General features: G+C 44.2%; 1 protein-coding gene across 1 annotated transcript in view; it reads left to right on the plus strand.

Annotated features, from left to right (window-relative positions):
- The window catches only part of PIWIL2 (piwi like RNA-mediated gene silencing 2), a 33744-nt gene extending 7395 nt beyond the window's left edge, over positions 1-26349 (plus strand). The window contains exons 7-22 of the mRNA XM_054016717.1: positions 297-421; positions 2764-2844; positions 3958-4071; positions 4456-4644; positions 4902-4986; positions 5817-5906; positions 7999-8139; positions 9459-9572; positions 10361-10549; positions 13985-14086; positions 15657-15776; positions 16469-16557; positions 17420-17525; positions 19764-20017; positions 20946-21053; positions 24105-26349. Coding sequence (XP_053872692.1) covers positions 297-421; positions 2764-2844; positions 3958-4071; positions 4456-4644; positions 4902-4986; positions 5817-5906; positions 7999-8139; positions 9459-9572; positions 10361-10549; positions 13985-14086; positions 15657-15776; positions 16469-16557; positions 17420-17525; positions 19764-20017; positions 20946-21053; positions 24105-24261 — 2064 coding nt within the window. The 3' untranslated portion in view covers positions 24262-26349. The remainder of the gene's footprint in view (positions 1-296; positions 422-2763; positions 2845-3957; positions 4072-4455; positions 4645-4901; positions 4987-5816; positions 5907-7998; positions 8140-9458; positions 9573-10360; positions 10550-13984; positions 14087-15656; positions 15777-16468; positions 16558-17419; positions 17526-19763; positions 20018-20945; positions 21054-24104) is intronic.
- Positions 26350-27033: the final 684 nt, after the last annotated feature.

A 27033-nucleotide genomic window follows, 5' to 3' on the forward strand; every position in this document is an offset into this window, starting at 1 on the left:
GCTGTGATTTTGCCAACATCAATTCAGGTGGAGCAATGTGTTGAGACCAGATACTTGCATCTCCCCAAAAAAGTTTCCCCTCCTACTGGGGATTATCTTGTATGGAGCAGCTCTTTTTTGGAGGACACTGGATGCTCCCTGGTGATGCAGAGACTATTCCTTTTGGACAGCAGGAAGGACCTGCTATAGCAAATTCTCAGCTACAAGGTGGCTCTAGTCCAAAGGGGGTTTTCTAGTTAATGATCTGAGTAATTTCACTTCTTGCTGCTGCTAAAATGTCTTCATCTCCGCACTAGACTGTTGATCTGACGTGTCAGAGAAAGACGGATGGAGCTGAGATCACCATAAAGCTTCAGATGACCAAAATCCTAGAGCCCAGCTCGGACCTGTGCATTCCGTTTTACAATGTGGTCTTCAGGAGGTAAGGAAAGGTTGAGGCCAGTGACTTGGCATGATGCTTAACTGTTGACTTGAATGCAAGGCTACCAGCCAGTTGACAGGACGTGTAATGGCCGTGCTCTACTAGAGACTTGGGTTGCCTTTATTCAGTCTCTTGCTTCTGGGGTTTGCTCAAGTTTCTAAACAGTTGCAGCTCTGATAGACTGAAGGGATGATGTTTGCCTCAGGCTGTACAATGCTTCATTCCTGGTCTGAAGGTTGATGCCTGAGAAAGGGGGTGAGGGAGTTGTGGATGTGGAGTATAAAGGGAGAGGGAATTCCTCCAGAAACATAAGGGGAGAAAGTTGGAATCTTCTGAAGCTAGATAAGGGACTGAGGAAGGGATCTACTACACATATACCAACACCTGATTACTACAGGGTAATTTTTGCAGACACCTGCATCCTAATCTAAAATCTATCTGCCTATCCTGAACCACGTTCAGTGACCTCATCAGCTATTTAGGCACTTAGCTCAGACTAACCATCTGCCTTCTGATTATGAATGCCAGAATCTCTTGCAAGGATTCAGACAACATTTTGTATGTGTAGTCTGGGACATCAGAGGTTTCAGTCCTGTCTCAAACAAATCAAGGAGAGTCTTGTTTGTCTTCTATGAGAACATCTATTTTTTTTTATTGTGCTGTTTCACTCACTAGACTCCATTTCCTCGGCATGGTGTATATAGTTCATTTAGGCAAATTGAACCTGTAAGCAATTTTTTTTTCTTTTGCTCTTCCCCTTTCTTTGCTTTGTTTTAAAGAACACTCAGTTCTTTATTTGGTAAGATCTCTCTAATCCTGATCCTGCACTATTGTCATGAATGAAAGGTATGTCATTGACTTCACTGGATGCAAGATCAATTTCCTCAGCCCTCCATAGGTCTTAACTGTTAAACACAGGAACAACCATTTTATTTTCTTGCACACAGGGGAAGAGTGATGGGAGAGAAGCACCAGGAACCATATTTTGGTTTTTGTCCAATTACGTTTATTTTTTCTTCTATGTTGAAGTTGCACAGGGTTGTTGTTTTTTCTGGGAGGTTCTGTTTGTATTCCCCAATTTTATTTGAGTTTTCCAATCTCTTTAAAATGAGTAAAATAACTTTTTATTTAAATGGGCATTGGTAACTTATGTTAATTTTAAATATTTTTTTTTAGGCAGGGAGAGCTGTAAAACCTAATGACTAAAGTGCTCTCATGAACACTTACAACAAAAGTCGATTAAGCTGTTGTTTTGGATTTAAAATTTTAAATCATCCCCCTGCAGTGTGTTTGCAACACAAACATTGCACTATTGGGATAGCGCATGAGAATCTGAAAGTGAAGCCAGCTAATCTGTTTTCATTGCCCTGGTTAAGAGAGAGGCAAAAATGAACAGTGGTTTATTGATGAAATGTTGATTAGTCTTTGAAATTCTTTCAGTTTGACTCATCTCGGGTGGAGGTAGAAACACAAATGTATAGATTAATTTGATAATGGTTAACCAAATGAATACAATAACTTAAATTGCTAGTTTCTCCATACGCAAGCTATTCTAAAAAGGAAACCTGCAAAGGGAGGGGAAATGTTTTTTGGGGGATTATTGGGGAGAATGCTTGCTTTCTGATAAAAGCCTGAAGTTGTTGTTTTTTCCTCAGAAAAGTTTTGATATTGGAAATTCAGGCCTTGTCTGCTCTGTCTTTACTGAAAAATTCTGTGGTTAACTAGAGAATTCATAGTATTATGATACTCCAGGAACCAAGAGACCAGAATCTGAGCAGGGGAGAGACTTGATTTTTAGTCTCTGTTTTAAATGTTTTTGTTGACACCAATTTAACTCAAACACTGACAAACTTGTGGGAGAAAAGATAATTGTTTTGAAAGATTCAGCAACACCCCTTTTCCCCCATGCCCTCATCTGAGGTCTGAGAAGGCTCCCACTCCAGTTCTTTAGTCCTTCAGCAAGAACTGGGAAGGTGACATTCCTAATATATTAAGATAAAAGAACAGGCAAGGGGAAGAAATTAAAAACCAAGCCAAAACCTGTTTCAGGTGTCTTGCCTCAAAGAAAAAAAGGCGCATACATATTCCTTTTCCTTCGCAGACGGTCCATTACTTTTTTTTTTTAAATGCACATAGGAGCCCAATCCTGCAAAATGGAGTTTTCTCCATTCATATTGACTCCATTGTGTGTTGAGGATACTAAGCACCTCACAGGATGAGACCCTTAATAACTGTTTTGTGGTGTCTCCCTAATGGTGTAAGCTATGCAATGCAATTTTATTGGTTACATTTATCTATCCCAGCCCCCAGATTCCTGTAATTATCCTAGTTTTCTATTCCAGGGTGATGAGGATTTTAGATCTGAAACTTGTTGGGAGAAATTTCTATGATCCCACCAATCCTACAATGCTGCAGCAATATAGGTTAGTACTATTATTTGTCTCCTATTGCCATGGTACCCATGCACCTTTCAGTGCTTAAAGTGAATAAGAGGGAGAAGAGCCTGTCCCTTCAGTAAGTTAGTCTAGCAAGCTGCAGAATGTGTGCAAATGTTTAACATTCTAAAGGTCTGATTTGCAGAGGTCAAGCCCTGCAGTTGTGGGCTATTGGCAGGAATGGGTTCTATAGGTGAGGACTATTGCTTGAGAACATCTTCCCAACTGACCTGGGGGGAGGGGAACTCCAGGAACTGACTTTGGAAATGTCCAAAGAGAACATACGGGACTGGACAAAAGGAGAGGATCTCTCAACTACTAGCTCCCGAACCATTCACAGATGATTATTGTTCGCACTGTGGTAGTACGCAGAGGCTTCAGTCTGGATTGGGGACCTATTGTGATGGTGTTCTGGATGTTGTACAGATTTAGAGACAGATATGGTCCATGCCTGTAAATTTACAATCTGTGCAGGCAAAAGGAAGACCACAAACAAAGTGGAGAGGGTGGTGGTTGGCTCACATTCTGTTTCCCCTTCATGGCTTCTTGTGAGCAAAAGGCACGTCCCATGACGGTCATGTCATGAAAAATCCTTCATTAATCTCCATCCTCATTCAGTGTGAGTAACTGTATCTGTCCTGTCCCTTACTAGTGGCTTAGACCACTTATAGAGGTTTGAGTCCGCTACTGCCTCTGAGCTAATGCTTTTGGATCCTGAGGTCCCAGGTTCAGTCCTTTCAGACAAACCTAACCAGGCTCCACACTTGGGCTATTTATTGTATTGGTTGGCCTATCACCAGCATCTCAGGTCTAGAAACTCAGACCTTTACAGCAAGGCCTTTGTCATGTACGTTGTATGAATGCTGAGGTTCCTGACTAGTCATTGTTAATTGAAAAAAACTGCTTATTTTTTGATCTGCAGTTCAGATATTTTAGCTGAAATTCTATCTGCTGGCTAGGTTAAATGTATTCCCTGTGCTGTGCTTGCCTTGCGTTCACTGTACATTCTCACTGGTAGAACAACTCTTAGTCATATACTGAGATTCCCTATGACTTTTTTGGAGGAGCATGCTGATTTGTATGCAATCTGTTTTTCCAAAGGTTGCAGATATGGCCAGGTTACTCAGCCAGTATCCGGAGGACGGATGGAGGTCTCTTCCTGTTGGCAGATGTCTCCCACAAGGTTATCCGGAATGATTCTGTCCTGGATGTAATGTGAGTAAGAGAAGAGAAATCCGAATTAAACATCTTGTGGGCTCAGAAAACAATGGTGGTGCATACAAAGAACTGCTGTTTCAGTAAGTATGCCATGAGAATAGTTCTCTGAAAGGGGGAATGAGATGATCCCATAGCATTGTCCTTTGAACCTCCCAGAAGGTTAGTTTCAGACAAGTGCAATTGAATTGGGAGTCTAAGCATTGTCATTATGTATCTTCTGTTTCATTACAGAGCAGTTACAGCACAGGCAGGGCAAGCTTCCCCTACGTTGTCTTGTTAGTGCAATTCATCCATGAGCTAGAGAATATAATAATTGTAGTTCTTCCTTGTATAAGAAGGTGGTTGAAATCTGAGAGCTTTTATTCATCCTTCTCCACAAAGGCATGTAATCTACCAGCAGAGCAGAGAGAACTTCCAGGATGAGTGCACCAAGCAGCTAATTGGCAATATCATCATTACCCGCTATAATAATCACACGTACCGTATTGATGACATTGACTGGAACAAGTCTCCGAAGGACAGTTTCACCATGTCTGATGGGAAAGCGATCACCTTCATAGACTATTACAGGTAGACACTTCAGTATGTGCCACAACGGAGGGAGGTGTTGCAGGAAGAAAGAATCTGATTGGTAGCTAACCTTGAACAGTAAGCCTCAGTTTGTGTGCCATTCTGGAGCCGTCACCTTACTTTAACTTTAATGAAGATGTAGTCTGACCCCTCAGTTCTCATCTCTAGCTCTGTTATGACAGAGTCTGTGAGCTGAGCTTGTTGCTCTGGTATCAGGAAAGTGCTTCTTTAAAATTGTTCCCCAACTCCTTTTTCAGCAAAAATTATGGTATAACAGTCAGGGAGCTGGACCAGCCGCTGCTAATTCACAGACCCAATGAAAGGCGGACTCCCCAAGGGAAGGTGAGTTGTTTTTGCAGCTGGAAAGTCCTTGTAGTGGAATTTCAGCACCAGATTCCCAGTGATAGGCTGGCAGCCTTGGATTATGAAGGGGTCTATTCACAGGCAGCAGCATCCCCTTTGTGCCCATGAGCCACAATCCTGCTATAGAGGGGGGACCACTTCTAGGAGTCAGAGTTCAATTCCCATGGCCTATTCAGTCTTTCACTTCTCTGCTGAGGCCAGTTAGTGCTAAATGTGGTGGCCCCTTAGACAAAGACTGCCCCCACCCAAGTCCTCCCATCAAACCACCCAAACAGTTATTTGATAAGGCAACTTCAGTCACTGTACCGAAAATTATATCTCATTACCAGTCCTCTCAGCCATCTAGGTCCCCTTCTGCAATTGTTCTGTGGCTTCTTTTAACTCTTCTGGCGTCAAGGGTTGGTTCTGCTTGATGTATGCCCTTATCATAGTCAGAAGTGAATTGTTTTGCAGCGTCACAAAGTCATAAGCCTCAAAGTGTTCACTGACCTGCTGTTAGTTGGGAAGGAACCAATGAGGCCAGGCAGAGTATGTCCAAACTCTGCTCCACATGCACCCCTTTGAGCCCCATCAAAGGCAACTGGGATATCCATAATGGCAGAAATAGTCCCTTAATGTTCCTGGGCACTAAACCTGGGACACACTTGATTCCATTCTCTCTCTTTTTCCAGCAGTACAAGCTCCCCCATTTTTGCTTCCCCCGGCAGTAGCAAGGGCTAGTAGTACTTTTCTTGTGCATGATATGGCTGGGAGCAACTCACCGGGCAGTATGTATATGTTAATGTATACTGGCTCCCCTTTCCCTTCAGCTTCCGAGGGGTGAGATTTTGCTGCTGCCAGAGCTCTCCTTCGTGACCGGGATCCCTGAGAAGATGAAGAAGGACTTCAGAGCCATGAAGGTTGGAGCATTGCTGCAGCAGGGCAGGTCTTCAGCCCCCACAAGCAGACATTTCTCGTTGCTTATGTCCTCTGCTCCCTCTCCCAAGACTTGCAAACTAGCACCCAGTTGGTAGGGTTACCATATTTCAGCAAGCAAAAAAGAGGACGGGAGGAGCCCCGCCCTAGCCCCGCCCCTGCCCCTCCCACTTCCCGCCCCCCCAGAACCCCCAACCCTCCCCCTGTTCCTTGTCCCCTGACTGCCCCCTCCTGGGACCCCTGCCCCTAACTGCCCCCCAGGACTCCACTCCCTATCTAAGCCTCCCTGCCTCTTGTCCCCTGACTGCCCCAACCCTTATCCACACCCCCACCCCCAGACAGACCCCTGGGACTCCCACGCCCCATCCAACCACTCCCCACCCCCTGACAGCCCCCCCCCAGAACTCCCAACCCATCTAAACCCCTCTGCTCCCTGTCCCCTGACTGCTCCGATCCCTCTCCGCACTCCTGCCCCCTGACAGCCCCCCCGAGAACTCCCAACCCATCTAAACCCCTCTGCTCCCTGTCCCGACTGCTCCGATCCCTCTCCCCACTCCTGCCCCCTGACAGCCCCCCCCCAGAACTCCCAGCTCCCCACCCCCCTGCTCCTTGTCCCCTGACTGCCCCCTCCTGGGACCCCTGCTCCTAACTGCCCTCCAGAACCCCACCCCCTACCTAAGACTCCCTGTTCCTTGTCCCCTAACTGCCCCCTCCTAAGACCCCCCCCAACTGTCCCCCAGGACCCTACCCCCTACCTGTACCCTGACTGCCCAAAACTTTCTCCACTCCCCCCAAAAAGCCTCCTCCCCCCCGTTTCTTGACTGCCCCCTCCAGAACCTCCCTGGCCCCCTTACCCTGCTGCTCAGAACAGGGTGTTGGGCTCTGTGGAGCCGAGCCGGACACATGGCTGCGCTCCCCAGCACAACAAAACCCGGTCCCTGGCCCTGCACAGTGCTGCTGGACCGGGCTGCAGGGGAGAGCTGCCGGCTCAGAATGCAGGGCGGATCCGGCTCCTCTACAGCTGCTCCATAGTCCAGCCCGGGACTTTCCTGCAGCCCTCCCAGCCACTCGCTCTGCTCTGCCGGGGGAGGGGGGGAATCCCGGACATTTTGAGTGTTTTACAAATTCCCCCCGGACGCTATTTTTAGAACAAAAAGGAGGACATGTCCGGGTAAATCCGGACGAATGGTAACCCTACCAGTTGGTGATTTATCAGAGTGAATCTAGAAGCCAATTCATACTAGATTTGATTATACTAAGCCCCTCTAATGCAATAACATTCATATTGATTTCTATCCACCTTGCTCTGTCTTTCCTGTCAGAGGAGAGACAGTGTAGTGGGTTGCCTGCATGGCCAGTCCTGAGGGTTAAACTCTGCACAGCCATTGGCTTGGTCTTCTCAAACCTATGCTCCCTCTAGTGTTCTGCCATAGCCCAAATTTAGAGATTTTAGGCTGAGCCCTGAGATCTGTCAGGCCTTTGCAGGATTATGGGCTTATTTCAACAGAGGGGATTGGAGCTCGGGAGTGGGTATGGGTTAGCTATGGGGGCGGGGGTTAAGCGGTACAAGAGAGAGAAAGTGGGGCAGGGAAGTCTGAGGAGCTTGCAATGTTTTATAATTGCCTATAAATGTAAGGCACCTAGGTGCTTGGTAACACACTATTATAAACATCTAAGTAAGCAAATCCCCAGATGTTGTGTAATGTGGCTCAAGATAAATGGGATTCAGTAATCACTGTCCTTCCTCTTTTGCTGTAAGGAGTTACCTGGGAACAACTGGACCAGTACTTACATTTTGCCACACTCTGATCCTCGAAGCATGTGACTTATTCATAAGTACATAGCTTTGTTATATTACTGTCAGCGTTGTCTATGCTTATACAGTATGCTGCTGTGTGTTTGATGGCTCATGAAACTGCACCTGGGTGTCCTTGTGCCAGTGGAATAATATGTCACATCATCCTGAAAATGATTGATTGCCTATACAAGTCAAGGTCTGATATCGATACGATTCCACCTCAGGATAGTGACATTCTCAAATGTGACTTCTTTTGTTCCCTTACCCATCCTCTCTAGGACCTAACCCATCAAATTAATCTGAGCCCTAAGCAGCACCACGCATCTCTGAGTAATCTCCTGCACAGGATTGAGGAGAATGAGGCTGCTAGCAAGGAACTGTCACGGTGGGGACTATGTTTGGATAAGGATGTGTATAAGGTAGGATATTTCCCATCGTACATGAGTATTGTCTAGTGCTTAGAGCAAGGGACTGGATAACAGGGCTCTTCCATTCTCTTACAGATTCTGCCACGGGCTTGCTGTGGCCTGGGATGAGTCACTTAACCTCATTGACTCCATTTTCCCATCTATAAAATGGTGACAATACTTCATAAGGGCGAGGGGGTTTAATGTATTTGATACCATGCTTTTATAAGCACTGTGAGAGGTGCTATTGAAATGCAGATTGTCACCCGTTGGGATTCTTTAAGGAAGTGGTTACTTCCTGCATCCTAATGACCCTACTGCTGTAAGACTATGTAATGTCTTTCTTCCTCTTCAGAGCAAACCCTGCAGATCTTATCCATCTGTAACAGTGACTTAGTAAGAGCATGTGCGCTATGGAATTCACACAAGACCAGAAGCAGGTTCTGAATGGTGGGGATGTGGCATATCCTCTTGTGATGCACGTGTACCACACTGCCAAGGGGACCATATGGCATTTAGTCACACACTGTGTTCTCTTATACCCACAACAAACAATTGTCTGGCTTCCTGGTGCAACCACTGGAAATCTGCCGATTAGCTAACTATAGAATGTCAGTGAATTAAAAACCCAGCACGTTCTATGTCCTCCCATTGACTCCTAGACAGAGATGGAAAAGACCCTTGTAGGTGTCACTCCCTGCTAGTTCTGGGTTGTTCCATATGCTATATTCAAGTGCTCTGTCAATTCATTGACCTTTACTGGATCCTTTTCTCCATCAACTTTGCATATAGCTGAAAACCAAACTGCACCTTTTACTGTCCCCTTTCCTTAGTAACAAAAAGTGCATTTAAGTGATGGTGGAATGAGAGATCCTCTCAGAATGCTTACACACAAGGGCCAGCATGTAAAAACAAAATGAAAAACCTTTAACTCTGGCTTTCCTGACTTTAACTCTGTTAATCAAGCTTTGATATTAATAGTCTGGATTTTTCTTCCACATGGCAATACTTTTGATTCTCTTATTTAAAAAATAAAATTAAATTAAAACAAACCAAACAAAAAAATTCTTAAGGCACAGCTTAGACATAAATTCACAATACACAGTTCAGTTGACGCTATTTACGTACTCTTCATTGGAAGAATAGTAGGAAGAAAGTCTCCTTTCTTTCCCATGTTGATGTATTTGGCAGTGGTTTATTGCACTGCATGAAGTGAGATCACATGAAGTACGCATACTAGAAGGGCAGAGGGGACTTCAGCAGCGTTTCCTGATGTCTGCAATATGTATGTATACAACAGTTGCATATGGCTCTTGTTCTCTTCTCTTCAGACACAAGGGCGCGTTCTCCCCATGGAAAAAATAAACCTGAGGACCAGTTCTTTTATGACTTCTGAGGACCTAAACTGGGCCAAAGAAATAACAAGAGACGCTGTCATCTCTGCGGTAAATTCCTTTGCAGACAGAGAGGCTGCTTCCCAGTACCAGGAAGACAGTGGAGTAGTCTGTTCAGCTGTGGGTTTTTTTGTTTTGTTTTGTTAAAGTGTCCCTTTGATTTCTAAATTGTGAAGGCCACAATTAGTATTGGTCCTGCCCAGACTGTTTCAGTTCCTACTGGACATGGAGTTGAATTTTTCCAAGGCACTAGCTTTGTTAACATTGGCGATGGTTGTCTTTCCAAAGTGTTAGTGGGAAAAGTCTTTCCTCGGAATGCACATGCTCATTGAAGTGTCTAGTTAGGAGAAAGATGTTCGGAAGTGCTCCATCTGGAACTAGAAGTCAGAATCCTCTCTTTATCACTTAATGCAATTTTTTAAAAATTTTCTCCTCCCGAGCTGGTGTAGATTGAAGTACACGGTGAGTCTATGCTGCAGGAGAGCAAGGAGCGGAGCCTCTGGAAGCTGACTCTGCAGTGCAGATGCACATTTTGTCTGCTTTCTGGCTGTCTTACCTCAAATTTGGTGGGATATGAAGGCAAGACGTTTCTAATAGCTGGGCCTTCTGTGTCCTTTTACCAGCTCTTTCTTTGATTAGCTCTTTGACTTTGGGCACGCCACTTAATTTCTCTGTGCCGTGGTTTCCTCATCTGTAAAACAGAAATATATCTATTTCGGTGGGTGGGTAGTGAGGCTTTATTAATGGCTTAGTAAGGTGTTTTAAGATCCTCAGGGGAAATCATTATCACTTTCACTTATACAGGCTATTTGATGATGGCTGTCTGGTTCTGCTCCTAGATTCCCATGCATTACTGGGCATTGTTTTATCCGAAACGGGCCGTGGACCAAGCACGAGAGTTGGTCAGCATGCTGGAGAAGGTCTCTGGCCCAATTGGCATGCAGATAAACCAGCCCGCCTGGGTGGAATTGAAAGATGATCGAATAGAGACCTATGTCAGGACTATCAAATCCATCTTGGGCACTGAGGTAATGGGGAGGAAGGGACAGAGTGAATGGGGTTTGGGTAATCCTATTTAGAAAGCTGTTCAGTTGGCATTCTCATACTTCTAGGGGATTGGGGCACTCTGATTGCACATATGAGAAATGCATTTATGAATCTGTCCATTTGGGAGGATCCTTTCAAGTATCATCCATGGACAGTCATGTGCGCACTGCGTATTTTCCTTGTGTTTCTTGTGTGTACGCCACGTTTCCATTGGCGTCTGTAAGGGAGAGTCTTGTAAAGCATTGACTGCTGGCTTGACATCTGCTAAGTGATATGTAAGCCACACTGAGCGATCGTGGCTATAGTATGCCTGGTCCTGCCTTGAGGTGGGAAGAAGCTGCACTCTGCTGTCTCTCATTTCTCCCCTTTTCATCATGCCTCAGTGGGTCACAGCTTAGAATGCCAGATTCAGAACAAAATGCTGAAAAATAGGGCAGACTGGTGGTTATTCTATCATTAGATGACACCAAGCCAGTAACAAAAGTAATCTTCTGTCTCACCATGCTGGTTAACAAGAAGTCAAAAATGCAGTCTCCTTAGGCATTCCAGCCCTTATTTCACCATCTAGACACTGGACTCTGAGAGGTTATTGAAAACCAGTTTTATCACATATGGTGTCCTTCTAATACCAAGAGATCAGCCACATAGCCAGGTAAATATGCAACTCAGATCTTACCCAATAATCACGCTGCGGCCAGTCTTTTAGTAACTAAAATCTAAAGGTTTATTAATAAAAGAAAAAAAGATGAGTTAATGGTTAATAGATCATATACATACAATAATTGCAAAGTCCTTATATCGGGTTTGTAGCAGTGATGGTACAGATGGCTGGCTTGTAAAATCTCTGGTAGCTTCCAAAAGATTGGAAGGTCCTCAGTCCATAGTTCAGTATGGTCCTTTTAGTTGTAAATCCACAGTTCAGAGAATCAGGGCAGGAAAGAGGCAAAATGGCGTAATCTCAGGGGGTCTTTTATACCCTTCGCCATGTGCCTGGAAATTTACTGGTTCAGACACAGCTCACAGCCTTTGTTTGTGCAAAGTCACTGGCCTAAGATGGAGTCCAGGGTCACGTGAGCATATCGCATATCCTTTCATGCTTTGACACACTGAGGCAGCCATTAGCTCCTGGGATATGTAAGGGTTAAGTAGAAACCTGGGAAACCGCTGGTATGCTGACATGGTATTAGGGTGTAGAGCAGGGGTCAGCAACCTTTCAGAAGTGGTGTGCCGAGCCTTCATTTATTCACGCTAATTTAAGGTTTCGCGTGCCAGTAATACATTTTAACATTTTTAGAAGGTCTTTCTATAAGTCTATAATATATAACTAAACTATTGTTGTATGTAAAGTAAATAAGGTTTTTTAAATGTTTAAGAAGCTTCATCTAAAATTAAATTAAAATGCAGAGCCCCCAGACCAGTGGCCAGGACCCGGGCAGTGTGAGTGCCACTGAAAATCCAGCTCATGTGCCGCCTTCAGCACACGTGCCATAGGTTGCCTACCCCTGGTGTAGAGGCACGGGCAGGCACCGTTTTTTTGCGCTTGATAGATAAAGTGCTACCTCTCTCCCTTCCCTTCTGCTTGTTAAGGATTGATAAGTGTTGCAGCTGCGTAAGGAATGTGGTTGTTCAAAGGATTCCCTTTGTGCAAAGAGGTGTTATTTCCCCCCTTCCTTCCTTTCCCAGCTACATAAACGAGCTCAGGCTCATGGCCCCTTCCTCCCTTCCCTGTGAACTGCTGATCAAGGGAATTTGGCTGCAATTATTGCAAGAAATGTATCTTCAAGGTAAAATTTGTCTGTAGAATATGCTTAATGCTGTAAACAGTAATCAGGGGCTGGGATAATTATATTCAGTATGTAGCTATTAATATTCATTGTATGGGCCTTCATATTACTCAATAAGGGTTTTGGTGGTGGTGTAGTAAATGTAGGTATTTAGATACTAACTTAGATAAAAGTTGTGCTGTAACTAATTCAGTGCTTACTCGACAATTGGGTCAAGGGGAACAAGTACCACAACAAAGAAGCCCGTTTACTCAATCCGCCTCTGGGTCCTCCTGCTCATTCTCTAACACCCTCCATCCACAGAAAGAGTTGTCTGGGCAGAATGAGTTTCTTCTATGGCGCATTGTTAGAGTGAAATGTCCTTAATGGGCCATCAAGCATGAATAGCCCATTCACAATGGGCTGGCTAGACTGGATGTAAACTACCTTGTGTTTGTTCCTGGGGTAACACCCACATTTGAGATACAGTGATGATACATGGATTTAAGCAGGATAATCTTATTTAGCAAATCGTCACTTTTCCATTGACACCTTTATAGGAAGGTGCACAAAATTTGTTGCAGTTGAATAACAGTGGCAGTATCGAGGATGTAAATGGTCATATTTCAGTCGTACAGCATCACAAGGGTATCGGACTCGGGTACGCCCTAAATACAAATCATGGGAGCTGGAAAGCTCTGCAGTGCTTTGAAGGCCCTGTGCATGGGGAACAGACCTACTTAGCCACGTTAGACACAGTCTACCCTTTGTGGACTGTTTCTGTGGGACTTGCTTATGGTGTTGCTCTGCTCTTCAGCTGCAGCCTATCAATAGTTTATCTTGAATTAATATATTAACTATAAAGAGCTACATATTGATTGTGACGCTTGAAGATAGGCGACTGATCAGCAAAGGTCTTGAGAGAGACTTTGCTACCTGCCCACGTTCTATTCCTGGGATCTAATGCAGATGTTGCACTTGTAATGTTCCTTTACGGTGATAAGGACTTGGCCTGTTTACGTTAGTTATTTGTGGAACAATTATTTCCCAGCCCTCCGCAGTAATGCCTTCTGTGCCAGTAGATCTTTCACAACATGCAGCTATGAGTGCCTTGGTGCTTGTTATCTCAGTTAAATGAGGCACGAGGTTTACTTTAATTGCAGTAGTTCATGTCATGGAGGTTGGATGTGAGCCCATCAATGAAGGGCTTTGATACTAGAAAGGAACGTTGGGGTTGCGCAGTTCATGGTGCTATTACTGAAGACCTGTGCTCCCAAATCCACTCCATTTCCAAGCCTTAGGTATAAACAAGGGAGTGGAGGGAGCTGGGGAGACCTGACAACTAATGAGGCACACAGTTGTTACTGTGAAGGTGCTAATAATACCAAATCTATTCTTAAGAGTATTGCAGTAACTACAGTAATAGGCTCTTGGTGAGGATTCTGCTCGCTCTCTGACAAATAGCTGTGATACTGCTCTTGGCTGCTGCTTTATTAGACAGTGGGAGCTAATGTCCCAGGGTTGTGTGTTACTTCCCTTCATCACAGTGCTACTCAGGGTGCTGCATTCATTCCATTGCAAAGGCAGAAAAAAGTTTGAGCATCCAGCAAAATTTGTGGTGCTAAAGCCTGACTCTGCATTTGTCTCTTGAAGGGTAAGATGCAGATGGTCGTATGTATCATCACTGGGACCAGAGATGACTTGTACGGAGCCATTAAAAAGCTGTGCTGTGTGCAATCTCCAGTACCCTCTCAGGTGAGTCAGGTCACTGCGGTATTATAACTTCTTGGGGTGGGGGTTTGACATGGTGGAGACAAGGATTCCATACACAAAGTTCTTGCCTGGAATGAGACCACAAAATACTGTCCATGTCATCCTCATCTACATTTGAAGCTTCCCGTCACATTTCTCTATGGAGCCAGTACACCTCTGGAAGCAGTAGAGCAGGCAGGCTCATCTGGCTATAATTAAAAATAAACAAAATCCTACAGTAACATCAAATCATGACCATTTAACCTAACCCTTAAGTATACAGTGAACAAGCCATGTAATTTACTGCATACATCTAAATTAAGTCCAGTACAGGCGAGTCTCATCTTGCGCACATTTAACATGCGCAAATTCAGCTTTGCACGGTCGGCCAAAAAAAAAAAAAGAGAGAAAAATAACAATTTAAATACTGTACCTGGAGTGCGGGCGATTCCGCCCGCCATTACACTCAATGTAATTTTGACTATACGCGATTTTTCACTTTACGCGCTGACAGCGGAATGTAACCCCAGCGTAAGATGAGACTCGCCTGTATAGCAAAGTTGGCATGCCTAGAAAAAGCCCTTGGGTGGCTGGATCATCATCTTGGTGGTCATGTTGTCTATAGCAGAATAACAATAGGTTGTATTTAATCTGTAATTAGTCGCATTCAAATTGTGTTGTGGACTCTTGCCTTGCTTGTGAATATTGTGTTTAGCCTTAAAGAACTGTTTCACGGTTATCTCTGCAAGTAGCTGTGGCTAGCTGGGGCTTCATGTGCTTCACACCTTGGCCAATGGAACAGCAAGGATAGAACTCAAATCCCCCTGTTTCAAAACCTCAGACCCCTGCCAGTTAAGCAAAAGGAGGTTCTCCTTTAGCTGTTGTGAATGTAAGACCTATGGCAACTGTTGAGGAGCTTCGATTCCATTCAGAAGAGGAAGATAGTGCAGGTACAACTGCCAGCACATATAGTGTGTGTGGTTTTTAAAAAAAAAAATGAAAGTTGCTAGCAAGACACTTTAGTTTGCTGGGAGATGTAATGCAAACATCATTCCATTTGGGGAAACATCTTTTCTTTTCCGATGGGTGGAGAGGGACATAAAAGCTAATCTAGGGTGTAAGCATCCTTAAAAATACTTGCGAGCTTTGGATGAATTGGGGGTAAAGGGCTGGATGGGTATCAGTTTTTATGTTTGCTGCGTATGAGACTTTTGCTAAGTGAAGGCTAAATTCTGCCTTTGGATGCACACTCAAAACTCTTGACTTAATGAGAATTACACTTGCAGATCCAGGGACCAGAACTTGGTTAACCAGGCTTTAACAAATGTAAAGTCTTACTTTTACTTCTTAAAAGCTTTGAGATAAAGCAAAGAAATAGAATACTAATGGAAAAACTTAACAGCCGTTAAAGTTGTATAGTTGGACACCTTGCAATATGCAAGTATAATCTGTTAAATTTATGATTGATTTAGAGGAGGAATACAGTCTGGGGAGGAAAAAATTAGACCCTACTTTTGCAGTCTTAAAAACTTAGCTGGAGTTAACTGATTTTTAATATTTCCCATTGCTGCAGGTCATCAATGCCCGAACCATCATGACCCAGCCCAACAAATTAAGGAGCGTAGCACAGAAAATTCTACTGCAGATTAATTGCAAGCTAGGTGGGGAACTCTGGGGAGTGGACATCCCATTGGTAAGCCATGCGAAAGTTAGTTCCATCAAGGGAGGCTTCAGCACCCTGAATGACCTACCTGTAGGTGCAGGGCTCTCATCTGTGACTTCTCTGTGGCCTTTCATTGTATTTACACACACTCACACTCACTCTCTCTCATTCATCCTAGATCGGATAGAGGAAGAATAGTTGATAGTGTGAAAGGGGTATTCAGCCTCTCTGAAATGTATCCCCCTTCTTCCCTCTTTCATGGGGGAATGTACTCTTACCCTTAACCTGTCTCTTACAGGTCATCAGCATGCTAGCCTGGGACTCAGAAGGCCTGGGTTTGATTCCAAGCTCTGCTACAGACCTCTTCCCTGCACATTTATTCTCTCTGTGCCTCCATTACCCGTCTGTAAAATGGGGATAATAGAACTTCCCTACATCATGGGGCGGGGTGGGCATGTTGTATGCCACAGTACTGATGAAGGATAGATAAAATGAACTATCTGGTTAGCTCTCTGGTGGTAACGAGTACTTTTGATTAATTCCAGGGATTTTATGACCACTGCAGGAGTTAAAGCCGAGGGTGAAACTCCCTCTTGGCATTTAATTCAGCTCTGCTTTTTTACTCTTTTAGAAAGAGTTCAGATATAGTTTCCAGTGAAATGGTGAGTTATGCCTCTGACTCACAGTTCCCCAGTGCACTGGGCTTCCTTTCTCCTTTCCAGAAACAGCTGATGGTGATTGGCATGGATGTGTACCATGATCCCAGCAGGGGAATGCGCTCGGTGGTTGGCTTCATTGCAAGCACCAATCAGTAAGTTGTTTCTAAATTAGAGTAGGTTCTACCTCTTTACATGCCTGTAAAACCTGGACCTCTAAGCAGCTCAGTGTTTGGCTGATGTGTGCGCCTCACACTGCAGCCAGTGTTTGCAGAGAATGTGACGCATGCCATGGACTGCAGAGGGAGACAGATGGATCTGTTCTTTAATGGAGCATTCCAGATTACTCTGTCACAGTGAAGATCCTGCATAGTTCTCAAGTAGGCCAGTTGCTGTTTTGATCAATTTTCTCCTTGTGTATTCCCCACTACTTTCTGAAGTGTTGGTCAACTAAACACAGAATAAGACCTGACCAATAGCAAACCGGGAGACTCTCTGGGAAGTTTGTCTTACTCTTCCAGGCTTTTGACAGTCTCTTGCTGGAGGAAAAAGTGGTGTCTGTGATTAAGCTGCACATTGTCATACACTGATGAAAAGTCTTCAGATCTTGAGTGTTTCCCTACACTTGCACTGCTAGGGAGTTGCATTTTTGGTGGAAAAGTTACATCACGTGGCTGGAAGCGAAACACTTTTCTTTATCAATAAAGTCGCTTTATGGCACTGCCTTGCCCTCTCTAAAAAAGACCAGAGATATTGACTTAACCTTGGTTGTCCTTTTCAACAGGGTTTAATAACTTGTTTGTTTTCAGTCACCAATTCCAAATGCCAAGGACCACCTGGCATTATCTCTGATCATGTGCTGCCCTTCTTGCCGTATGCCTGAATCCTTTTAGAAACAGCCTGAGAAAAGATATATGCAAAGCTGGAGCTGAATTTGTTTTGAATTGTAGAACTGTTTTGGGCTTTGGCTCACAAGAGTCCTGTAGGTAATATTTATCTTTCTCTTTCTGCCACGAGTGTTCTCTCGAAGTGGTATTCTAGGGTTGTGTTCCAGATGCCTCATCAGGAAATTGTAGACAGTTTGAAGCTTTGTCTGGTCGGGGCCTTACAGAAGTTCTATGAGGTAAGGAACATAGTAGGTGACTCTTAGCTGACCACTGAAAGAAATGGATAAAACTGCAAAGAGAAAAGTGTGCCTAGCTTGAAACATGCATCTCCTTTTCTGTACTCAGGAGTGCATTTACCATCTCTATTCAGTACCCTAGAGTGAAGAGTTGTGGGTACCATTTATTGATTTTAAAAAGAGATGGGATAGTTCTATGGCTATCAAGAATATCCAGAGTTGTTACATTTAATGACAAAAAATTGGAAAGGAATATGAAACCTCATGCTTCAAGGCTTAAGCCAATCTCTAACTACTAGAGACCAGTATGAGGGGCAGATTTGTCCCATATCTGAATGTGCATCTTGTACCTTTTTCTAAAACATCTGGTGCTGGCCACTGTCAGAGACAGAATACTAGATTAGATGGATTTAGGTCTGACTCAGTCTGGTAATTCCTACGTACTGGATTGCTGTCCAAAGAGAGCACCATAAACTGGATCTTACCCAATAAGTAGCATCCACCTATCCACTGTGCCCCATTACATGAATAATGGGGTTTATAACTCCATGTGTTTATGAGTGTCAGCATTCCCAACACAACCTGGAGTTCACCTTGACTGAAAAACTACTACATGAAGTATCAGTGGAAGATACTAAATTGGGCTTTCTAAACAAAAAGTAGAACAAATTAAAAGTTAAGCAAGTGAGTAAAAGACTTTGCAGAGCTCACTTTGAATTTAAAAATTGAAATGGCCCCTTGTTTGGCACGGCATGCTTAATCTTCCTTCCTTATCTCAGGGACTTGCTTAATTACCTCGATGAGGCCTAGCTCATAACTGAAGCTATTGCTGAATGACTCTTCTCACTTTCAATATTGCTACCTGTCTTAAGCGGTTATATTCTCCTGTCTCTGAATAACCTCAGCCCTTTTATCTCACCATAAATCCCCTCGGTGCAAAGAAAGGAATGGTACATTCTGTATGAAAGTGTAAGGACCATGATGTAGCTTCTTGATTATTTCACCACTTCAGCGGGTCGTGTATATGCTTTAATTTACACTAGGCGTCCGCAAATAAAGCCATGCTCCCGGACACATGGTTAGGTCTGCTTTAGGGTTCCGAGTTGCAAAGGCACTCATTTAAAAGGCAGTCAGTCCTATTTATAAACGTAAATTAGATACGGTAGGTTTTTATCTTTTGAGTGCTTCTTGTGGAAGATGCCAAATTAACAACTCTGGAAGCTGAAGTCTACTTGCAGGACAGGTCCTTTATGGGCCATGGTAGGGCAAGCCTTTCCAAATACTGTCCTGTGAATATGCCTTAATGGTGCTCTGGAACGAGCCCCCTTCTACTGGGAGAAGGGGGATTCAATTTCCGTGGCCCATTCAGTCCTTAGCCTTTTTGATGAGGCTGTCCAGAAAGGTGCTGATTGTGATGGTGGCTTTTCGAATGTGGATACTTGTCCACTAGGGCCTGGACTGAGACCCAGCAACCTCATTCCACATGGGAGTCAATGAACCAGCATCTTCCAGGGCAGCAGTTAAGTTGGCTTTATTTGTGTCCAAAAGTAGACTGACTGTATTTAAATCCAAAGTAAAAAGATCAGTGGTCAAAGCCAGAAGTATCAGTATATTTGTGTAGTCTTTGTGGCCCATTCTGTTTCACAGAATGCAAGCTTTCACTTCAAGGAAAGAATGAGTTTCTAGCCCATGTGGTTGGGGTTATAACCTTCCAAATAGAAACTGATGCAGCACTGTGTCAGCCTGAAAAATACTTCTTCAAAATTAGGGGTTAACTCTTAATGCTCATCGAGTCAGATTTTTCAAGAAATTTAGGTTCACAGTTACTGACCTCTTTCCCATCAAGTGATGCTGCATACCGCAGTGACTTTAACTAAAAGGTCCATGTCCTACACTCAACTTTGCAAACCTGCCCTTTGATGTCAGTGGGTACTCTGTTACAGATCAAGAATGGTACTTGACCTTATTTGTGGACTCTCAGACCATAATCTCCAAATATAATTTGGCCTCCTTCACAGCATGAAACTGTACTAAGACATCAAATTCACCCATGTTACCCTAGACCATTCTTAGAATCATAGGGTTAGAAGGGACCACAAGGGTCATCTAGTCTGACCCCCTGCCAAGATGCAAGATTTGTTGTTTCTAAACCATCCAACATAATGGTTATCCAGTCTCCTTTGGAAAACCTCCAGTGAAGGAGCTTCCATTCTTTGTCTTGTCTTGTTTCTTATTCAGGTGAACCACTGTCTGCCTGAGAAGATAACAGTTTATAGAGATGGAGTGTCAGACAGCCAGCTGAACACAGTGGTCAGCTACGAGATCCCACAGCTCCAGCAATGTTTTGAAGCCTTTGAGAACTACCAGCCCAAGATGGTGGTCTTTGTGGTTCAGAAGAAAATCAGCACCAATCTCTACTCTGCGTCCACTGAGCACTTTGTAGCCCCCGCTCCAGGGACTGTAATTGACCATACTGTCACCAGTAGAGATTGGTGAGTGGCAGGCAACCCACAAAAGTCTGTTCTCTGCCAGTATCCATATGTTCCGCCCCCCATCACCATTCTGTAACTGCCAATAAAAGTGGAGAGTCAAGTTACATTGCATTACTAGCTTGTGGAAACCTAGTGCATATTTTCAATTCCAGAGCAAAGGGTTGAATATGGCTCAGCACTGGTTTACAGCAGGAAGCTGACAATTATAGCCAGAGGGGATGGTCTAATGAATTTGGTACCTAGACTTTCTAGACCCTAGAAGTTCAATTCAGCCCATAGTGTACCTGCCTCAGTAGGATACCTTATGTAACAATGCCATTTACTCTGGAGCGCTTTCTCATTAGACCTTTGCAAAGAGGGGGTCCCATCTGTTCTCTGTGTATGTTACATACTCCTGAATAATAGTTCTATGTAAGTCAAAAGTTTGTTTCTCTCACCAGCAGAAGTTGGTCCAATAAGATACTATACCACCCACTTTGGGTCTCTCATATCCTGGGACCAACGCAGCTACAACACTGCATAAAACATACCCCAAGCATTTTATAAGAAGGGGTTTTGCTCTGTCCTTGCTCAAAATTTCCCATCCACTTCCCCACAGTACTGGTTGCTCTCCACCACAAAACGTGCTGCATGAATATAGACCGAAGTGCTTTGGGAACGAAAGGCCCATTTATATATTCAGCTCTTAGGTATTGCTGCTGTATCCTTGATGTCTAGATGCTAGTATACCCCTGGAGAGGATACACTGAGGGAGTAGGCAGTGAGGTCATGCTGTGATTTCAACTTAGAATGAAACCTTGATAAAGCAAACTCAACTTCAGGTGTAAACCCCCTTTAACAGACCTACCTAAGGAACTGCCACAGGCTTTTCTCTCGTTTACAGGTGGACAACTTGACTCTTTAAAGTGTTTCTCTTTATCCTTCTCAGGGTGGATTTTTACTTGTTGTCTCATCGCATCCGACAGGGTTGCGGCATCCCGACTCACTATATCTGTGTGCTTAACACAGCCAACCTCAGTCCTGACCACATGCAAAGGTGAGAGCACTGAGCAGGGGGGTCTTCCTCAAACACCCCTCCCTACAAAGTTGCACAGCAGAGAGGCTGAGTAGCTGGAGGTGGCGCTGATGACATGTAACTCTGGTCTTGAATGTTTTGTGATGTCGTTGTCCAAATCCTGCCCTAAAGAGAAGTGGAAGTTACTTCCTTGTGCCTTCTGATGTGATTGCAGAGGTGCATTTAGCAACTGCTCCCCACCCCCCGAAATGCTGGCTATCTACTGCTGCGAGAGTCAGCGTCTTGGACTTACTGGTGCAGTGATCTGATCCAGCATGGCACATCTTCATTTTGGAAATATCTCTGAGTTTATTTGCAAAATTTGTCCTACTAGGTAAGGCAGGATCACTTGCGAGTTGGGCATCTTTGCATATTATTTCCCATTTTTCTTTTTCAAGGAAATACTAGCTCGAGATATTTCTGAATTTATTGAAGGAGCGTGGGGGGGAATCATGGCCAAAAGTCCAGCAACGATGATGCCAAACCAATCAGCGTTTGACATCCATTTCTTGTAATCTCTTGTTCTCCAACAGGACTTAGTATTGAGAAATACTCTTGCAATACACAGCAGCAAAGCTGGAACTTTCCCCAAGGCCTGTTGCAAAACAGTCTCCATTTGGAAGTTAGCTAGAGACCAACATGTACCTTTACAAAGAATGAGGTGAAATTACTTCCCGTCGTGCCTTAGTTCATTGGCTCAAACGCTAACGACTCAAAAATGAATGGTACAGAGAAGGCAGATTGGATATTCCTGTTTACCCTTCTTCATTATACAAGAACAGGGAGAGAATCGATTAAATTGAAAAAAGCAATACATGTAAATCAGATAAAAAGAAACTTTACTTTATACAATGTATAATTAGCAATTAGCCTGTGGAACTGACTGCCAGTGACAATATATAATTGAGCAGGATTCAAAAAACGGTTAGAAATCTATGGATAATGAGCATATGCACAGTTTGCATTAAGTAGGCCACTGCTTTTTTTAAGAGGATCAGGAACATACTTCCCCTGTGGGTAGATTATTCCATAATTGTCCACTAGGGATTTTTGCACCTTTCTCTAAAGTAGCTGGTGCTGGCTGTCACACTTCCTGAGGTAACTGCACCTCTGATCCCCTTTGTTGCCTCTTCAAGAGTCTCAGGCCTGTAGCCATCACCTCTCTTGGGGCACGGTCCTTTGACTCCCCTCTTCTAGACTGAGCATTTAAGTTGCAGTTCACTGATTATGTTGTCAAATCTGACCTCATTTCAGTACCTGCCGTTCTTCTTTTTCTTGGGTAATGGCAGGGTTAATCAGTGACCATCCAGCCTTCATAAAGCAAAGTATTACTTGTTCAGAACAGAAGCATTACAGAGAAAACATATCTTAATGTGTAGGTCTCAGCTTACCAGCCAGTCACCCGTCTTCTACATGGAGACCCTGTTAGGAACAGAGTCCTTCAAACCCTGTCCTCAGTGTCTGTCCCTGTTAGTCACAAGGTTGTTGTGACACTTTCTGGGGGTACCCAGGACTATGAGGCACCTCGCTGCCACCTGCCCTTAGCATGAGGAAGCCTTGTCTGTGCCTGTTGGAGGTCGGCTCCCCAGCTCCACTGGCCACGGACAAAACAAGCCCTCCACTCTCAGCCTACGCAGGCTCCACTGTCCCTCTGCAGACTAGTGCTGGGCACATTCCAACCATCAAGCCCTCCAAGCTTCTCCATTGAGTGTCCAATCTCTGCTCCATGAACACTCATGGGATTCACCAATCCACTGCGTCCAAAGAAACAGTACACTCCACTGTCACCTCTACTCACCACTCCAGTTAACATGTAGCACTTAAATATGTTTATAGTGAAATCAAGTATAAGTTTATTTAACAAAGCACAGAAAGTCAAGTAGTAGCAACTAGAAGTATTGGAAACAGTTACATTATAAAATAAAATCATAGCACGCATACTAGAGCCTAGGCTTAATTAACACAATATTTTATTAGACGTAAGAGTATTGCTCACCCAAAATCCCTGTAGGCAGGCCGTGACCTTTTCGTTGAGACATGCATCCTGTCAATGTCTCTTCGAAGTGAAGGATTAAGTGTCTCTTCACACTCCAGGATATACCAGACCAATCATTTGTCATAATTCATGAACAGGAAACTCCCCAGTATTTGTTCCTGTAGATTTTATAATCTCTCAATTAATCCCTGGCTGAGTATGCGCATAGGTACGTAGGGTAAGGCATACAGTACACAAATGGGCAGGTAGGTAGGTGTCATTTACGTCCTTCCTGAAAGGAACATCTCCAATCTGTCACCTCCTGGTGACATGCCTGAACTCTAAGAGCATAACTTTCAATATAAATACATAAATATTATCCGTATGTACATTTTTCATGGCTTTCAGTAGAGGCTTCACATGCCCCCTTTGGTGAACTAGTATGCAGATGTCTGACCCAGGGGATTCCTGTACAACCCTATGCACCCCCTGTGCTCTCTATCAGGTGGCATCAGGGGGTCCCTAGGTTATAGCTGTGTCAGTTCTTGGATCGAGTGAGAGTGACCTCTCCCTTATGTGAGGGTGGTCACTTTATACAGCTGAGTTCTTTGGTAGCCTCCTTTTAACAAGCTCAAACTGGTATATGCAACTTCCCGCAAGGCAGGGGGACTTCTCCTGACTTGTATTCCTGCCTAGGGATTTGCATTGATGTATCACCTTCCAGTTATTTTAATTCCTGCAGAAAGCTCCTTGTAACTCCCTGTGGAGCCAGAAGACAATCCCTAGCTCCTAACAATACATATACTGTTAATAAAGCTGATATAATACCTTTGGAGATTCCTAGTGTCCAAAATATGTTGCATGGGCTGCTGTCAGAGCTAGGTTAACGGTTTGCCCCAGTATGGCAATTCAGTGAGAGAAGGATTTGGTCCTTAAAGTGCTCCTAGAAAAGACAGCCCTCCACAAACATATGGTGTTCCCTGTGGGTTAGACATACAGTGTCCCAAGTAGGGAGGTATGAATTCTAATGGAATCTTCTTTCCTCCTGTTGTTTCTAGGTTGACTTTCAAGCTTTGCCACATGTACTGGAACTGGCCAGGCACTATCAGAGTTCCAGCCCCCTGCAAATATGCTCACAAGGTGGCCTTTCTCGCAGGACAGTTTCTGCACCATGAACCAGCTATTCAGCTCTGTGAGAGACTCTTTTTCCTGTAACCTGGAACGCTGGGCGGTGAAGGGGAGAATCTAGCTCCTCAAACAGCAGATGGAGAAGGGAGCCTCTTGGATGGAGCTTTCATTGCTCTGTGGTCATCTTCTGAGGGGACACTGCACACCAGTGCCTCTGACAGCCATATAAAAGGAGACTCTTCTAAGTTTGTTTTTATAAATACATATATTCTGCATTTCTTTTTACTTGGTTACTTAAAGGACACTTGAACATTAGACCCAGAAACATAACCTCCTTTAAAATCAATGCAATAATCCGGTGGGGAAATCTGCTTCTTGACTTCTGTTGCTCTCCTGCGTATGAAAACAAAAGCAGTATGCTGCATGTGCAGCAGCATTTTAACCCCACCTGCCCACTGCTGGGCTAATGGCATTGAGGCAGGCTCAGCAGCACAGAAGTAAATGGTGTTAATTTCATACACCGAGGGAGGGGTGTGATCAGGGCGTTGCTGGTCATAGGAAAGGAACAGAATCAGCAGAGGTAGGGCTAGCTTGACTGGAATGTTGACCTAAGGTTAAAGATACTTAACAGTACCCCTTTAAGAGCGGGGGCCTGGTAACCGCCATTTGCAAAGGGAGGTGAAGATGCAACAGGAACGGATAAATCTTGTTTCAAGGGGTAGTGTTCAGTTTGCAGACAATTAAATCTGTTCCCAGTCAGCTGGTTGCCCAAGGAAATGGGACTGCAGGGTTCCATTGTGAGGGAGAGTTTGAGCTTGCTTACTTCTTCAGCATATGCAGGTGACATGCTAAGGGCTAGTCTACACTACCACGCTACATTGGCCGCATTGATGTAGCTGCGCTGCTGTAGCGCGTCTGGTGAAGATGCACTGTGCTGATGGAAGAGTGCTCTCCCGTCAGCGTAATTACTCCACCTCAACGAGAGGCAGAAGCTATGTCGGTGGGAAAGTGTCTCCCACCGATTTAGCGCTGGTGCGGACAGTGCATAAGTCCATGTAATGTGTGTAGCTCAGAGGGGTGGCTTTTTCACACCCCTGAGTGATGTAAGTTACATCGACTTAAGCAGTAGTGTAGACAAGCCCTAAGGAGACAGTCAGGTATTTTTAGCCTGGTGGCTGGATACATTGGTCAGAAGGAACATGGCACTGCCTTTTTTTTTTTTCCCTACTTTTTAAGAGGTGTCTCAGCACTTGTACTGTAAATGCAACCTTCAGGAGTTTATATCTCAGACAAACAGCAGGTGTTGGGTGGTGGAGAAAGCTAGATCTTCACACAGAGTTCCTGTTTATATTTGGGATGATTTTATTGCATTTCAGTGCTAGAGAAATAGTTCTGTAGTGCAGGTTAAGGCCACGCATAATGTAGAAACTGTGCATGAGCGTGGTGAAAGGCAGCTTTCCCATGAGCCCTTGTTTCTGCACTCTTACCTTAGAGGGGGTTGCAGTAGGAGAGCTGCATTAAGCCAGAGCCCAAGGAAAACACTAAAGACATCCTCAGACTTGGCAGGGGGAGGGTTATTTGCTGCTCTTCTGGAGTCCCCTCCTTCCTCACTCCCACGTGGGCTAAGAGGATGTCCTGAGACACAAGAAGTGGTGTGCATGGGGCAGTCGCACGCACCTAACACTTCCAGTGACTGCTAGGATGAGCTCCAGCTCCATTAAAGAGTGTGAGACTGAGCGATGATGTGATGTAAGTGTACATTTTCACTGTGCCATCCTGGTGAACTGTCTTGGATGATCTGCTCCTTGTGCAAATGGGAATGTCAGGAAGTGCTCCTTGCTGCTCCAGTCTGGTATTGCCTTGCTGCTCCAGCACTTCGATTGCATAGCAGGGCCAGAAGTGCTGCTGCAATGGCGTGAGAGATGCCTGGGGACTAGGTTGAGCCACCATACTCGTTCCACTTGTGACTTAAGCCATTTTAGCTCCTTAGCTTTCAGAAGCGGAAAGCCACAGTACATTAGCCCACTGTACTACCCACCTACCTTCCATCAGGTGCTGCTTTTTGCTCCTATAGCTCCCCGAATAATCAAGTTTTCTGTGTATATTGTCCCATCTTCGTCTGTGCTTTGGGTTAGAGAGCATGAAAGTAACTAAATAAAAATTGCATTTGTTGTATGGTCATTCCTTTTTTCTCTGCCTCTCTGTAAAGGTTTTTACACCTATTCTGTGTAGTTTCTAGTTTACCATAACAGATTACAATAGACCAGAAAACTCCTGAAATGTATGAAACCATATTGGTCGGCTTACATCCCAGGATTTACACAGCAGTCTGGGAAAAAGTTTCTTTGACGTTGTCAGATGATCAGTTCAGAAAGCCAGAAGCCCAAACACAGATGATTAACGTCTCAAAAGGAAATGCTGGAAGACTAGGTTTTGTGTCTTTAAAAGATGCTGAGGTTGTGAACTGATCCATTATGGTCCATAAAGTAAGACTTCCAAAATATACCTTTAACTAGATCATTGGGTTGGCCACAGTCCGTGCCTCAGTAGTAGTACATTACGAGCTGTTGGATTAGTGACCCGGAAGCTTTTCTGGAACTGTTACTGATCTTTCTGGTAAACCGTTTCAAACAAATAGTCCATGTTCCAAAAAATGACTGTTTCTGGAATGAACACCCTGCCTATGCAATAGTATTGAAAACTTGCCCTTTTCCTAGTTTCAGAACCAAAGCACTGGGTGTACTTCAAAAATCTGACCGTGTCTTCCAATAGCACTTTTTGTTTTTTGAATGTAGCTTTCAGTGTGTTTTGCAGATTATTATTTGTGCTTTACAAATATTGGTCCTTGTATGAAACCAA

Source organism: Malaclemys terrapin, chromosome 2 (genome assembly GCF_027887155.1).
Source record: "Malaclemys terrapin pileata isolate rMalTer1 chromosome 2, rMalTer1.hap1, whole genome shotgun sequence".
NCBI lineage: Eukaryota > Metazoa > Chordata > Testudines > Emydidae > Malaclemys > Malaclemys terrapin.